The sequence below is a fragment of the Lutra lutra genome, chromosome 6 (genome assembly GCF_902655055.1).
Source record: "Lutra lutra chromosome 6, mLutLut1.2, whole genome shotgun sequence".
Classification (NCBI taxonomy): Eukaryota; Metazoa; Chordata; class Mammalia; order Carnivora; family Mustelidae; genus Lutra; species Lutra lutra.
In genome coordinates this window covers 81,674,102-81,691,011 of record NC_062283.1, presented here as the reverse complement: position 1 = coordinate 81,691,011, position 16,910 = coordinate 81,674,102, and the positions used below count along the sequence as shown (strand labels likewise).

The window sequence follows — 16,910 nt, the reverse complement described above, 5'->3', positions numbered from 1 at the left end:
TGTTGCACTGTTCTTCTTAGTATTACTTTACTACTTGAAATGGAAAATAGACTTCATCCTGTGGATTGGTATCATTATTAAGTTATAGTCACAGTGATTTTTTTTTTAAAGAATTTACTTATTTATTTGATGGAGAGAGAGATCACAGGTAGGCAGAGAGGCAGGCAAAGAGAGAGGGGGAAGCAGGTTTTCTGCTGAGCAGAGAGCCTGATGTGGGGCTCGATCCCAGGACCCTGGGATCATGACCTGAGCCAAAGGCAGAGGCTTAACCCACTGAGCCACCCAGGCGCCCAGTCAAAGGGATTTTTAAAAATAAAACTTAAGTGCAGAATTCTGATATCCGTAATGAAGGAAGATCAATTAATAAATGTAAGCATTGTTGTTCAGGGAAACTTTTTATTCATAAAGCTATTGGATTAAGAAATTAACATTCTTTATTTTTAAGATTTTATTTATTTGAGAGAGAGAACATGAGCAGTAGGGGAGGGGAGAGCAGCAGAGGGAAAGAGAGAAACAGACTCTCCGCTGAGTAGAGAGTTCAATATGGATCTCCATCCCAGGACCCCAGGATCATGACCTGAACCGAAGGCAGACGCTTAACTGACTGAACCACCCCGGGTGCCCCTGAAATTAATGTTCTTGTATTAGGATGGTTGGCATATGCATAGTGCTTCACAAGTGTTTCTTATAAAAACCTATGCATTTTACTTTATAGAACTTGCTTCAGCAAATAACTGAAGGTGTTTATGAAGTGGGAACCTGTTTGTTGTTGTTGTTGTTGTTTTTAATAAAATTTATTTATTTTTAGAGAGAGCGAGAGCGTATGTAGGAGTGGGAGGGGGAGAGGAAGAGAGAATCTCAAGCAGACTCCACACTGAGTGTAGAGCTCAACATAGGGCCCAGTCTCACAACCCTGAGATCATGACCTGAGCCGAAACCAAGAGTCAGGTGTTTAACTGACTGTGCCGCCAAGGCACCTGGAGATGGGAACCTTGAATAGTTGCCCTCAAACACCTGACTGGAAAAAAAAAAAAGTAAAAGAAACAACAGAAAACAGTTCTTAGTCTTGGTTCTTTAATATAAATTATCTGACAACTTAAGTCTTTCTGGAGGCCTAACCTGGCCGATACTAAAGGAAGTTCATCTTTGATGCCATCATTCATCCTGAGTGTTTTGGTGTTCACTGTACAAATACTGCCTTCTGCTCTGGTGGGAACAACACTCCCTTAATCCTTTCATATTCTCCTTCTAGAATCTTACTCAGACTCTGTTCTGGTGTCTAGAGGCTCTATTCTTTGTTCAGTAGCTCATTGGCTAATCTCTTCTACGGTGTTAGCTTCCTGAGACAAGAGTTCTATCTTCTACCACTCTTTTCTGGCAACGGGCATCCTTGGTACAAGACCAGTTGGGATGTGAGGTCCTGGAAGCCTTGGGTAGTGCAGAATGCAGGGTTCACAGAGGTGGTCCAGCAGGTGGCCTTTTGGGAAAAAAAAAAAAAAAGAAATCAGTCAACCTGGATTGTTTCTTTGTAGGAAATATGCAGAAAGGATAACCCAGGGCTAGAGCAATGGGGAAGGTAGAAGAGAGCAAGAGGGATGGCAGTGGAAGACTAGAGGTGGGAGTCCTCGAGCTGAGCATTGATTTAGTATCAGTTTCTACAGAGTGCCAGTAGCCTTGGTTGTGTCCAGGGAGGGAACTCTCAAGGGCATTAACTTCTTGTGGACTTCTTGGCCTGTTTCAAATTCCTGCATGAAATGGCATTTTGGAACCAGATGCCATTTTGCTTTTGGTTAAGTGGGAATTTTGCTGCCCCACACAAGCAATAAGTAAAAAGTAGGCTAGCCTTAGCCTGGTGATGAGCAGGAGACTCAGATTCCTTTCGAGACAGCAATTAAATTAGGCTAGATTCATATACTTGCAGTTTGGAGGATTTAACCCTCTGAGAATTTGATGTGCCTCTGGGTGGCATTTACCGGAGCTCACTGGGTCCATAGCTCTGCTGGAGGATGAGGTAATGTTAAGGAATAGCTTTTGTTATGTTTTCATATTAAATTTTTTTTTTCTTTACCTTCTGCATTTCCTCTGCTCACCCCCTGAAGGTTCCCTTAATTTCTTCTCGTAAAACCCTTACCCATCCCTCATGGTCACATTAGGTCTCACTGCCCCCTGAGCTCTGTTCCTGACCTGCAAACAGAGCTCAGTTGCTTTTACTGAAAATACTTAATGTTTGTTAGTGGGATTTTTATTTTGTTTTGTTTTTCTTCAGATGTTAGGCTGAAAGTGCCCCTCCGCAAGCACTATTTAACAATTTGAATTGCCTTTTAGTTCCCTATGTTCTTATTTCTCATGTATCTTTCAGGTTCCCTGCACTCACATGCCTTGTGTTGGGTCAGCTGAGATTCCAAAACCTACTAGGAAAAAAGGGGTCTTAGATAATCTCATTTAAAGAGGAAAAAATTGCCCCTTAATATTCACATACTCTACTTAGTAACTGATTGCAGAAGACCTGTAGTGAAAACAGTATGGATGGAATGTTTCTAAGCTTGGCTAAATTACTTGATTAGCTGGAAATTATTTCTCTACCCCTCCATCTCCTAAGCAGAGCTGACTTTTAGCACCTGGCTTATAAAAATACTTCCTGGCCTTCAGTACTTATCTGCAGAACATTATGGCATTTGAAGGTCATTCGGAACTCTCCGTAAAATTGCACGTTGTAGCCTACGTGAAGCAGATTTCTTTTCTCTTACCCAAGTATTTGCCATACTCTTGCTGCTGTTTTCAGTTGTTTCATTACTACTCATTAATGTTCTTTTGAAATAATGTATAAATATCCTCTTCCTGTTTATCGTATGTAGCATAAACACAGAGAGATCCTTTCACTTTTAACATTTTCTTCCAGTGTCTGTGGCCTTTCTTCTGCCAGCTAGGGAGGGTTGGTTTTATATTTTTATAGCCTCACTGAAATATGAGATGATTTCTCTATCTTATTTCAATAAATGATCACAAAGAGGGGAGCCTGGTGGCTCAGTTGCTGAAGCGTCTAACTCTTGATTTCTGCTCAGGTCATGATCTCAGGGTCATGACATTGAGTCCTGTGTAGGGCTGTGTACAGGGTGTGGAGTCTACTTAAGGTTCTCTCTCCTCCCCCTCCCTCTGTACGCCACCCCAGCTCATGTGACCTTGTGTTTTTTCTCTCTCTCTCCCTCAAAAATAAATAAATAAAATCAGAAAGAAGCAAGAAGAGTTTAATAATAATGCCCACATTTCTTCCAGAATATGCCCCTGTATTTGTCTTTAGTTATTATCAAAAGGTGCTTTTTTTTTTTTTTAACTCCAGCTATGCCTTGTCCAACAGGTTTTTTTCTTTTTCTAAATCCTACTATGCCTTGTGCCCATGTTTTTATTAGCATAGGAAGTTGATGTTAATATGAATATAAAAGTCTTATGAAAGGCAAGAGGTTTGCCCTTAGGCAGTAAGTAAAACCAATATTATATTCCGTACTATTCCAACATTAAATTAAAACTACTAAAGTTCATAGTTCGGCATTATAGCAACAAGTACTTTGTTAGTACCTGTGTGATGATAGGCACTGTATATCAAGAACAGCCTACTCTATGAAGTGGAGGGAGATATTGGGAAATTGTAGTCTGTCAACTGGCCAACAGTTGAATATCACTCCCAGATCCAAGATTCCGAAGTACATTGTTAAGTTTCATATATGACCGTTGCGCATTGGTGTAAGTTTGTCTGAGTATGTTAATGTATGTTTAAGGCACATTGGTACAGCGTAATGATGAGATTCTAGTCCAATACAAGGCTTGCTAGGGAGCTTTTGAATGACAAGTTCAAGAGTATCAGGGAGGATGAGAGGACTGTTCACCTTTGTCAGTGAATCCTCTTCTTCATTTCACCTCTGGAAATGTGTTGAGAGCTTGAAGGATTCTTCAGAAAGAGAAGAGGAGCACAACTTTGAGGCAGAAAAGGCAAAAACTTTGATTTGTTAAGAGTCATAAAAATAAATGGATAAAAGTCTGACAAAAACTTGGGGATGCTGATAACTACCGTTGAAATCAATGACTGTTGTACGGTAAGAACCAGGTATTAGTAGCGAGGAGGAAGCTGGGCTCCATCTCAGGAACAGACAGCCTTACAGACAGGCTGGTGAGTGGGTTTTCAGGAAACCCACGAGGACTGTGAGGGACAGAGCAGGAGAGAGAGGGAGGGATACCCAGGATGGGCTATGGAGGTGACCTCAAATTATTGGTTTCTACAGAAATGTTTGTTTGGGGAGTAGTGGGGGACATGAGATGGAGGTAAGCTGATAGCAGTGACTGAGAGGAAGTGAGTTTCTGTCTGAGGAAGGAATGGTGAACCACGCGACCTGAGGCGTGTTCAGTACCGGGCTAAAGCCGAGGTCATGACCCAGAAGCTCATGCTGGAGAGTTGTCTGGGCCACAAGCTTAGTGAGGAACTGGAAAATTCCACCCTTACTTGGTGTTGGTATCATTTATAATCTATCTCATGACAAATGTTTGAGTAGCTTGCTTGAACAGACATCTCTGATAAAGTACCTGACATATACTAGGCATTCAACAAATATTTTAAAACTTGTTTGAGAGATCGAGTTGACAGGATAGAAGTAGGGGGTGTGAGCTTAATAAAATGTAAACCAGTGCTTATTTATGATTTGATATCAGGTACAGTTTAATATGAAATCAGCTCTTTATTTCGTAACCTCTGTTCCCTCATAAGGAAGCCTCCTTTCTAACAAAACACTCAAGAACTACAGAGGCATAGAATAATTACTTATTAATTGCCTTTTAGGGTTTCCTAATGAGTAGTTTCTTCACCGTCTACCTTTCATGTTCCTGTCTTGCTCCTCTGTAGTTTTGCACAATTAAATAAAAACCACCTTAGAAATTAAAAGGAGCTGATGGTTTTAGAGGCAGCAGCAGTAACTGAACAATTAATTAATAATTAAACAATTTATAAGCCTCTACTAGGGCAAGCAGTTTGCAGAATTTAGGGATACTCAGGTGAACAAAACAAAACAAAACAGAGATTATTGCCCTAAGGACCCCACGGTGTAGTGGTAGACATGTGAGGAATGAGCATCATAGTGCAGGATGTGGTAAGGGCTGTGGGGCGACTGAAGAAGCAGGGAAATGCTTTCATTCCAACCCTCAGGGAGAAAGGTACCGAGATAGGACATTGAGAAACAACAAGTGGAAAAAAGACCAGAGTGAGAGTAGATTCTTGGGACGAATCTCCAGGTGGCTCTACTGCTAACTAGAACAGGAAAAGGAAAGCGTCCTGGAGTAGAAATGTTGTGGGTAAATGGAAGCCATGCGGGTAGATAACTGAATGAAGTGTAGACATGAAACTCAGTTTGCTGTGCTGTGCGCCATTGTTCCAAGTTCTTGACGTTTTATGTCCCAGCCCCACGGCAAATCTCTCTACCCTTGTCTGGGAAAATGATTTTGACATTTGAGATTCTGCGCCTCCCATTTGGTTACTTGTTGAGCTGTCCCTCTGAGTGAGGAAGAGGACGTGCCTCCTGAAAGACACTTGGGGAACTCAGGAACCCAGGGGATCTCACTTTCACATAGAACCAGATCTGAAAGAGGAAAGGCCTGTGTCTGTAACCACGGCCTGTGAGTTCCTCTTTGTGTACCCTGCCTGTGTCTGTACGGAGAAACCAAAGGGGTTTTTCCTATATGCCTTGGCTGACCCCTGACCTTCCCACAAGCCTTTCGCTCCTGTGTCTTCACTCCTTTCCACCAGACGGGCTGGTGGCAGCCGCCTGTATCCCTGTTCCTTTAGCATGGTTCGCACATGAGTTGGTTTTGCCCTAGTTTTCTGTAAAAGTGATAAAGCCAAGTTCTGAAAACTAGCTCTTCACAGGGTGCCTGAGGGGGCTTCTCTCCTCAGCAATGCTTAGGCAACCTTGTGTCAATAGAGGGTAATCCGTGCCTTTCACTCCTTGTTTTGCTGTGTCTCGGAATGTGGAGGACACTCTGTGGAGACTGAAATGTGCTGTACAGATACCGACTCCTATGTTGAAAGAAAAAGAATGCTGAAAGAAATAATGATGAATTTTAACTCCACCCCCTTCCAAAGGAAAGGGGTAATATATACAAAGGGGAAAAGTAAATTTACTTGAAATCTGAAATTTGACTTCAATAGATTATTAAAACTATAGCAGTTGGGATGGGTAGAAGAGATGTGGGATCCCTTGGGTTCTGAAGGCTGCCTGGGTGTGGGGAAAGGCCATGGGGTAGTGCTTTCTAATCAACTTGTTACTGCCTTTGGGCATCCTCAGTGTTCTTTCTCCCTGGATGTCAGCACCACTTCTAATAAATACTGCTTCAGCTAAACAGTAGTAAGCATTCACTTCCTAGGGTAAAAAATGGCTGCAGCTCTTCATAGTCATTCAAATTCAGTGTATTCTGATGGACACGGCCATTACAAAGTATTAATAGCTTCACCATCTCCTGATGGCAGTGACTTATTTAATGCCACTGGCCCCTTGAAAGAAAAATCCACACAGTAGAAACAGGGTTTTCATTTTCTTTTCTTTGTTTTTTTTTTTTTTTTTTTTTAACCCAGAGATAATATAAATGGAGAAGCACAGTGAGTTAAATATTTTTGAAAAATTTCCAACTTCTTCAAAAACAAAGTGTTTTAAAAACAGGTATACTTGAAGTCACATCCCAGAGTGACACAAAGCATATTCTAGCAAGTGCCTTGGCCAAGATGTCTCTTGGTTTTAAAGAGAGATGGTTTGATTGTTAAATGCTTTTTTCTCTAGATAAGTACACTGGTTGTTTAAAAATGTTAATTATAGACTGTGGCAACATGATCACTTTTGGGTTTTGCTGTATGCTGTACAAAGAGAAAGATTGGAGCGCCTGATGCAAAAAAAAAGTAAATTCTCTGTTCTATTTGGCTATAATAAAATGACTACCGAAGAAGAAGTAAGGACACTAATCTTGGTTCTACTGTCACTTTACTTGGTGACTTTGGGGATAATTTTACCCTGGGGCCTCATTACCTCATCTAGAAAATGATGGGATAGGTTTAAATCCCTAGGGTCCGTTATCATTCTAGAGTTTATGCTTCAATAAATATGGCTTTATCTAAAATATCTTGGTCATTATGGTTAATGGTAATGTAATGGTAAGTTATGGCAGAAGAACTTTTGTTGTTGTTGTTTTGGTGCATTCAGAACAGAACAAGAAATGGAACAAAAATAAACCTTACTCTTCTGTTTTGTGTCTCCCAATGCAGTCACTTCTTTCTGTGCATTGGAAATGAATGTTGGGATAGGGAACATGAAAGAAAGTGTAGTTCTTTTAGAGAGGATCTTGTAAGAAAGTAAAACAAACACAACTGAATCCTAGCATCAAAGGACTTGAAGAAAGCAGACTTTGGGCCATAAAAATGTCTCTAGAAGGGTCAGAACAGGACACAGACGGATGAGTGTAGCAACAGGACTCTTGATGGGGCAGCAGGGGAGGGTGGGGGTAGTGGTGGTACGGAAAGTAGAGGTTGGACCACGTAGTTAAATATGAGTTCAAAGAAACATCCTAGTTTCAAATAAATTTGCCTTGAGATGGTTGAGGAAGATGTATGGATGACAAAGGAGTGTTAAGGTAAATGCACATTTTCAAATGCACTGGCGCAGAGGGAAGCTTAGAGAGAATTTCTGCCCCTTATACATGATAAATAAAAGCAAATGATGAAAGACTTTGGCAAGGCAGGGGTTTTTAAATGATGTTCTATTTTTTGTCATTGAAATATAAATTAAATATGGTTATATCATTGGACTAAGTCCCAGTTTTGATGAAAGACTGTAAAACTAAACTAAAATAAACAAAGAGGTAGGTCAAGAGTCACCAGGAAAGCATGGCTCTTTCTTTCGGTAAGGCTTTCTGGAGCATTGCCCATAGAATTGAAAAGTGCTTTTTGAGATCCATTAGGTGTTGTTTTTGAGAAATCCTAGAACGGTGGTTTTCAAAGTGTGGTCCTGGAACACCTGGGGGTTTCAAGACCCTTTTAGGGGTCTAGGAGATCAGAACTGCTTTCATAATAACACAAAGACTTTATTGGCCTTTTTCAATCTCATTCTCTCGTGAGAACACAGTGGAGTTTCCCAGAGACTACATGATGCGCAGTATCACAAAAGATTGAATGCAGGAGCAGATGTGAGAATCCAGATGTCTTCTATTAAGCCTGACATTAAAGACAGTTTTAAAAAATATAAAACAATGCCACTCATCTCACTTTTTTTTTTTTTTTTTGGTATGGAAAATAGGTTTCTTCCCCCACCTCGCAAAAATTATTTATGTTAAGATGTTGATTATTCTCATTAAATGAATTAGTATTTTGCTTATTCTTTCCAACTTTAATAGCTAATAGTGTACACCTCATTAGACATAACCTATAAAAACAAAAGCTCCTTGGAGGTCCTCAAAAATTTTTAAGTGTATAAAAGAGTCCTGAGACCAGGACTGTTCAAGAATGTCTGTCCTAAAGGTTAAGTAATTTTTCTGAACCTTAGAAGAGGGCAAAGGTGACCTTATTAAACTATGGGAGGGGTGGTTATTTATAGTTAGCGGTTTTACATGTTAACAGTGGTACTAGGTTGCAAGCCCTCTTTATGGTTACCCAGGAGGCATTTCGGGAGGAATTCTCACTCGGTAACTCACGACACACAGCAGTCAAGGCTACTGGTGTTCTTCCCATTCTATGGGTAGGAAAAGTCTGGGTTAGAGAAGTCCCGTGATTTTCCAAAATCATAGAGATAGTTAAGTAGAACCTGAGTCATTGGTACTTAAGATTCCCAGCCCCATAGAACTGCGTGTCATTTCCCTGCATTGGTCCTAGGATTAATCATCAATCAGCTTGTTTTTTTTTCCAGCAGACCACAGTCTAATGGATGGCACTGTCTACCTCCCCGAAAAGAATGAACTGCGTCAGACCAATTTAACAGTCTCTATGACAAAATAAAAAAGAGGCAGGAATAGTAGCGCTATGTTTGAAATTCACTGACCGGGGGAAAAAAATATCACAGAAAAATATACCTCAGGAAAATAGAACAAAACCCCACTTTTTATAAACCCAGTGTAAGAACATGGGAGCAAGAGGAAAAAGAGGGGACATTCGTTCTGCGCAGGCCCGTAAGTGTCAGTTAGCTAATAATGTTAGTACCCAGGAAAAAAAGACATGGCGAAAATACTGTGACTTGTGGGAATGCTCGCAGCACGGGGCACGAGTCTGCAGCCTGCCGGAAGTCACTTATTTCAGATGACGGTGTCTAGTTCTATGGTTAGAGCTGTCAAAGGTGAGAAATGTGAGAGTCTCTGAAGAGTGGCCGTAGGATGATTGGCACGTGGGATTCTGGAGGGCAAGTAAGGAAGACTAACATAGGACAGTTGTTTGCCAGTAAGTCAGGAGAGGGTAATTGGTAGTTGCCTGTGGTACAAACTGCGTGTTTCTTTGATTTCAGCACCACGTGTTGGCTTGGGTCTTTTGGAAATGTAAAAATATTTCTGCTCTGCACTTCATTATGTCTGCAGATGTTACTTTATGATCTTGAACCCAGTTTGGAGAATGAATGTGGTATCAGATAACGTAGTCCTAGAAACAGAAGAAAGGAATGAGTTAACGGGCTTGGAATCAGGACAGTTTTAAGAAGGGCCACACTTTTAGCCATTGCCTGTCTGGAGTTCAAAAGTAGAGTACATTCTAAGAAAAGAAGTGACACAACCAGTTTATTGATGTAAACTGTAATTTTAAAACGTTCAGCTACATTTTTAGAGAAAATGTAACATCTATGGCACGCTAAGGAGGGCAGTCTACCACTGAATGCTTGCCTCCTCTCTCCTCCCCATACTCTAATGTTTAAAAAAGAAAACATTTTCTTCCAACATTTACCAATGATCCAAAAAAGAAAAAAAAAAAAATCCTCCATTCCATGACTCTGTATCATCAGGTTATTATAAAAAACCTTTTCAGCTTTGAATCTTATTAAAGTAAAAATATTGAGTCTATTCATTAGCACTAGGCGATTAGGTTTTTGCTTTCTGCCTGTTTTGAAAGCAGGGCTTGATATAGAAGGTATATTTACGTAACAATGTTGTTGCTCAATGCCCTTGCGTTTTTCTGCACATGCTATCTTAATGGAAATTTACTGGAAAATTCTTGCCAGAATAAACACATTCCTTCAGAAGTGAGAAGCTTAATGTACTTTTAGTTCAACTGCACCTCTTTTCTGTGAGCAGATAAATCAAATTATTTGGCATTGGTCATTACACTTCACACATGCCACAGTATTTATTGTGGTCTCCCACGGAATTAAGGGTTGCAGGGGATAGGAATTAGGTTGACCGCAATCTTATAATGGGAGAGAAGACAAAAACAAGGATGGGGCATCTACATATTTGACACGAAATAAACCAAAAATGAATCTGGTAGACATTCTGTCAATTAATTTAACGATCCTGGTAAAGCAGGATTAAGGAATAGAATGTGTGGATAGGTTGAGCTGCTGATCACAGGAATAAAAATAAAATTTATGTTCTTTTTTTAAAATTTTTTTTTAAGATTTTATTTATTTATTTGACAGACAGAGATCACAAGTAGGCAGAGAGGCAGGCAGAGAGAGAGAGGAGGAAGCAGGCTCACTGCTGAGCAGAGAGCCCAAAGCGGGGCTCGATCCCAGGACCCTGAGATCATGACCTGAGTTGAAGGCAGAGGCTTTAACCCACCGAGCCACTCAGGCACCCCTGAAGTTTTTGTTTTTAAGAGAGAGATAGCTTTCATATTCACATTTTAATTTAAGAGTCTAAATTTAAGAGTCTAATTTATTAAGTCTGATAAATTAAGAGTCTAATTTAAGAGTCACTAAAATGACAATGCTGAAGGGGTGGCCAGTGGGGCAAGGCCAAAGGACCAGGATGGGATACAGGGATGTAAACAGGACGGTTTGGGTAGGGAGGGAGGAAGTGTCCCTTGAATTAAGGGATGGGGGAGGCAAACAATGGACAATGGAGACTGAAGGAAAGAGAAACACACTAATATGTTTAGACTTCCTCCTGCTGGCCCTGCTCCTTACGCCAACCCATCACCACCCCAGACTTGCTACTGGGGAGATAGAGCGATTGTTCACTCATGCAACCTGCATTATTAAAGTCCGTAAGTAAGGCAGAGAGAACCATCTTCAAAGGAACAAAACTGGCCTGTTAGCTTGTTACAGTTCAGTAGTCAGTTATATTGTATTTATTTGTAGCAACAAGCAAGTGTTTTGACTTTTTCTAAGAAACCAGTTGGAATTAAACAGGTAGAAATGACCAAAGTTTAGTGACCCTCTCCGTTATGTAGTATTAAATCCTTCTGTTTTAAATAATTATGGGAAAGGCCAGTTTAAATGTGGAAAATGTTCACATAGTATTAAAGAATGTTGTTTTATGGTATTTTTTATTTTCATATGTGTAGTAGGAAAACCAGTGTAGCAGAGTATTATTTCCTAACATCCTCCTGGGAAATAAAAGAGCAATTTGAAATTAGAATAACAAAACTCTAGATCCCTGATTATTGTCCCCACTCAAATTATATTTTCTTTTTAAAAAATATTTATATATTTGAGAGGGAGAGAACATGAGCAGGGAGGGCAGAGAGAGAGGGAAGAGACTTTCCTGGTGAGCAGGGAGCCCAAAATGGGCCTTAGTCTCAGGACCCTGGGATCATGACCTGAACTGAAGGCAGATGCTTAACTGAGCTACCCAGATGCCTTTCAAATTATATTTAAAAAAAAGGGGGGGGGGTGCCTGTGTGGCTCAGTGGATTAAAGTCTCTGTCTAGGGCTCACTCAGGTTATGATCCCAGGGTCCTGGGATAGAGCCCCACATCAGGCTCTGTGCTCAGCAGGGAGCCTCCTTCCTCGTCTCTCTGCCTGCTTCTCTGCCTACTTGTGATCTCCGTCTGTCAAATAAATAAATAAAATCTTTAAAAAAAAATTGAATACAAAGAGGAAGTGCCATACTCAAAATTTTCTTTTTTTAAATAGGCTCCCCATCTCAATATAAAAAAAGATGAGAATAAAAATTTAGTATTTCTATTGTAAATGGGATTCTGTGTATACACACACACACACACACACACACACACACACATATAAGCTTATTTATTATAAGCATCTTTTAATTCACTTTAGTATTTGGGATATGACTTATAAAAAACATAGTTAACTTCAAGTCATAAAAATACTTTCACTTACGCAATTTATCCTTTTCTTCACAGATAGTATTTGAGATCAGTATTTAAGAGGTAATTCCTCGCTATTTATTCAGAATTGCCTTAAATGTTTTCTCCCGATAACATTTTGCCATATTTTAAAATACATATCAGCAATGGGCACATTTAAAAATAAAGGTTAAGAGTTGCTTTCTATAGTAGGATGTAACAGCAAATGTAATGTGACATTCTCCTATTTATGTTTTGGTTCCAAAAATAAAAAGAAATTCAAATAGTATTTCACTTACTGATTGCAGATATTTGTTCTATAAGGGCTCACTGAGTTTTGTTTGTAGACATAAATGACAACTATGAAATGCTGTATTAAAAAAACTCAACTAATGGCCTCTAATCAAGATTTAACCTGTTGCTTTCTAAGAACAGTTATAGGTTTAAAGAAATCTTAAAATAATTTACATGAAATGGAAAGGAAAAATGGTTTATCACACTGCTTTTTTTTTTTTTTTTGGCCAGTGAAAATTTTTGTTCATTCTGCAAGTATATTATAATTACTAGTATCTCTAGGTAAATAGCTTCAAAATACATATCTCTTTGGTTTTATTAAGGGGAACTTATGGAGTTTCCAAATTGTTCAGTCAGTACTCTGATGTCTTAGAATTTGTACTACTTCCTCATATAGTAAAATGAACCATGTCTCCTTTTGAATTGATAGCCGCAAATATGGTCAGTACACCATGAACCAGGAAATCACCAAAGTTCCCGAAAAACCGCCATTTGACCGATCAAGCTCTCAGGATTCTTTGGATGAACTATCTATGGAGCCCTATTGGATGGAAATAGAAAATATCGAGAAATCAAGTGAGAACAGACAAGCTCAAGAAGTGGTCGTTGTCAAAGAACCTGATGGTAATAACTAAATAAAACTTCTGTTTGTGTGCATGTTTCTGGGAGCTGATACATGGGGATAAAGAGGACGGCAGCCTCAACAAAAATTAAAGAAAGGACAACCAAAATAAGATAATGCTAGTTGTTTCAGCTTGAAAATTACTTGTTTGCAACAGATCTATGGATGCAGCGGCCACGTTTATGTAGCATGAGTAAATAAATTCACTTGGTCTGAGAGATGGCTAGAATCTTGTTGTCTAGACTTACCGTTTCATAGACCCCCTAGGATTTGACTTGGTCTTTGAAGTGATCTAACCTTCATTCTGTGGTATTGTAGCCACAAGGTCGATTGTTCTCTAGTGAGTATAAATGTGACTGGAAAGCTCACTACTTTGCAGTGATGCTGTTTTTCCATTGGTCAGTCAGCTTGAGTTGTCTTGATATACTTTATCTCATTGATTCACAATCTGTCGTCCTCTACCTTGGACATTTTGGCTTTTGGAAGATCAGAACAAGCCTGTTCTGTTTTTATGGGATAACCTTTCAAATGTTTGAAGATGCTTATCGTGTTCCTCACCATGTCCTTCCAGAAGGAAAAGAAGATTTGCCTACCAGTCTCTCTGGTGGTTTTTGGACCTTTCTCAGCCCTGGTCATTTTGTACCCCTGACTGGATATAATGCTGCAGGTTTAGCCACCTAGCCTGTGGGTATAGATTTGGACAGTGTATGCCATTAGCATTTTCAGCCTCCATATTTGCTTTTTTCTTTTGTTTGGTCCATAATTTGTCTCCAGTTTCTTTCTAGCTATATTTCCTACAATCTCTATTACTATATTTGGTATTATAGAAGAAACATATAAAACATTTTTTCCCCTTAAAATTTATACTTTTTTTTCAATCTCGTAAATTCAAGCAGTCTCTAAATTTTTGATGACCAATTCTGGCATCTATTATATTAGCTTTCTTTAAAAAAAAAAAAATTTTTTTTTAAATTTTTATTTTAAGTAGGCTCCATGCTCAGCATGGGGCTTGAACTCATGACCCTGAGATCAAGGGTTGCCTGCTCTACTGACTGAGCCAACTAGGCATCCCATTTTATCTTTCTTTCTCTGCCTTGTGCCACCCATATGTTTGTAAGTATGTTTTTGGGGTGTCAGTTGATCAGCATGCCAAAAAAAAAAAAAGAGAAGTGCCTATTAACCCACTAATACTGATCTCCTTTTCAGCAGAGGACTTCTTATGTAAATGACCTAGCACTGGGCTGTTAAAGAGAATCTACATATATAGATTTTTTTCCCCTTGCTGTGACATTTCTTTGAAAAAAATACTAATAATACTTTAAAAAGAAAAATTGGAGATGTTTCTTAATTTAATGTTTCTTTTTTTTCCCTCAATTTTATTTCATTTTTTCAGTGTTCCAAGATTTATTGTTTATGCAGCACACCCAGTGCTCTGTGCAATCCGTGCCCTCCTTAATACCCACCACCATGGTCACCCATCTCCCCACCTCCCTCCCTTCCAAAACCGTCAGTTTGTTTCTCAGAGTCCACCATCTCTCCTGGTTCATCTCCCCCTCTGATTTTCCCTAATTCACTTTTCCTTTCCTTCTCCTAATGTCCTCCATGTTATTCCTTATGCTCCACAAATAAGTGAAACCATATGATAATTGACTTTCTCTGCTTGATTTATTTCACTCAGCATAATCTCCTTCAGACCCGTGCATGTTGATACAAAAGTTGGGTATTCATCTTTTCTGATGGAGGCGTAATATTCCCTTGTATATATGAACCATATCTTTTCTATCCATTGTCTGTTGAAGGGCATCTTGGCTCTTTCCACAGTTTGGCAATTGTGGCCATTGCTGCTATGAACATTGGGGTACATATGGCCTTTCTTTTCACTGCATCTGTATGTTTGAGGTAAATACCTGGTAGTACAATAGCAGGGTCATAGGGTAGCTCTATTTTGAATTTCTTAAGGAATCTCCACGCTGTTTTCCAAAGTGGCTGCACCAACTTGCATTCCCACCAACAGTGTAAGAGGGTTTCCCCTTTCTCCACATCCTCTCCAACACTTGTTGTTTCTTGTCTTATTAATTTTGGCCATTCTAACTGGTGTAAGGTGGTATGTCTATGTGGTTTTGATTTGAATCTCCCTGGTAGTTAGTGATGATGAACATTTTTTCATGTGTCTGTTAGCCATTTGCATGTCTTCTTTGGAGAAGTGTCTGCTCATGTCTTCTGCCCATTTTTTGATGTGATTATGTGTTTTTTGGGTGTGAGTTTGAGGAGTTCTGTATAGATCTTGGATATCAGCCCTTTGTCTGTAGCGTCATTTGCAAATGTCTTCTCCCATTCCATGGGTTGTCTCTGACACAAAAGCGAAAATGAACTTTTGGGATTTTATCAAGATAATTTAATGTCTCTCAGATTTATAAAATTATAGTCAAATCATTCTTTTGTTTGGGTTATTCTTTATTTTACTCTCAGTCTTTCTAATTTTCCAGTAAAGTTGAGCTTACTTGTGATAATCAGTGCATGGCCCAAATGCTCTGTCTCAGAGTTTTAGGATGGAAGCAGTGTAGCTGTGGTCTGCTGGATAGGGAGAAAATATTCCCCAGAAAATAGCATTCAGGTCTGATACATAACCATGTGTCATTATCTATTTCGTAATTTTCCAAGAATAAAATGAATTTATAGATTGTTGTTCATAATGTGATTATAAAGAAGGCCCGTGCCTTTTGTTTGACTTTCAATGGTTTGAGTTTTACCTCTACTTTTTAATGGGTCAAGTGACTCTATATTTAGATCTTGTTTTCTTTACCTAGCATGTCCATATCTGCTTTTTCTCTCCCCCCGCCCCAGCAGGTTGTTTTCATACACGTATACGGCATTCTGCCTTAATCGTATTCATAATAATGGCTGGCTTTTTATTGTCCATAAACAGCTTTTATTACCCAGCGTGCAGAATGCCTGGCACTACCTTATGTTTCTTAAAACTGAGGATATACTAGACTTCTGCCCTCAAGGAGTTTATACAATGTGGAAGGATACACAGGCTGTAATAGAGCTCCGCAAAGCTCTTCCCATGGAACGTTCTCTTGTTCAAGGTTACACGGCAGCCAGGATAGTTATTCTTTATGTTGCAGATGGGAGAACAGAGTAGGCTTGAGGCTGAGTGACTTGTCCAAAGTCACGTGGCTATCAATGTGGAGAAGTGGTGTGTAGATGAAGGTCTTTGAGGTCTCAGGTCATTGGTGTTTCACTTTACTTAGTGCTTGGAGGGAATCTATTCTTGTTATCTTTCTGTTTTTCTGTAATTTTCGTAGATCTTATACAATATTTGCTTTACTGTTTACTTTCTGCTTTCAGTGTTTTGAATTATTATGTAATTAGCTTCCTATAATAAGCTATATTTTTTGGTTTAAAATAGTGTGCTTTTCTTTTTTAATTTGTAAAAAATGTGAATCTGATGTGCTTACTATGGGCATTAAAAACTTAATTTGAAATTGATTAGTTCCTGATGTCTAGAGGCTCTTTACTTCTTTGCAATAGTCCATGTCAGCTACAGTGAACAGAAAAAACAGGCCTTTCCATCAATTACTGTTGGACTCTAGGGCAGTGCTGAATTTAAGCCAAGAAACAGGGCTTTAATGGATATCTCCAGCATTGACTTCCTTCTGTAACTTGATAGAAGTAAGTTATCTTTTCATTGCTTGCTCATCTCTAGAAAGGGAGCAGTACTCTCTTGCCCTACTTAATCTGCAG

At 39.3% G+C, this 16,910-nt stretch overlaps 1 protein-coding gene across 2 annotated transcripts in view; it reads left to right on the top strand.

Annotated features, from left to right (window-relative positions):
• Positions 1-16,910, top strand: part of ARHGAP18 (Rho GTPase activating protein 18) — a 131,689-nt gene that overhangs the window by 58,563 nt on the left and 56,216 nt on the right. For both annotated transcript variants that reach the window (XM_047732992.1, XM_047732991.1), the window contains exon 2: positions 12,972-13,165. In XM_047732992.1, coding sequence (XP_047588948.1) covers positions 12,972-13,165 — 194 coding nt within the window. The remainder of the gene's footprint in view (positions 1-12,971; positions 13,166-16,910) is intronic.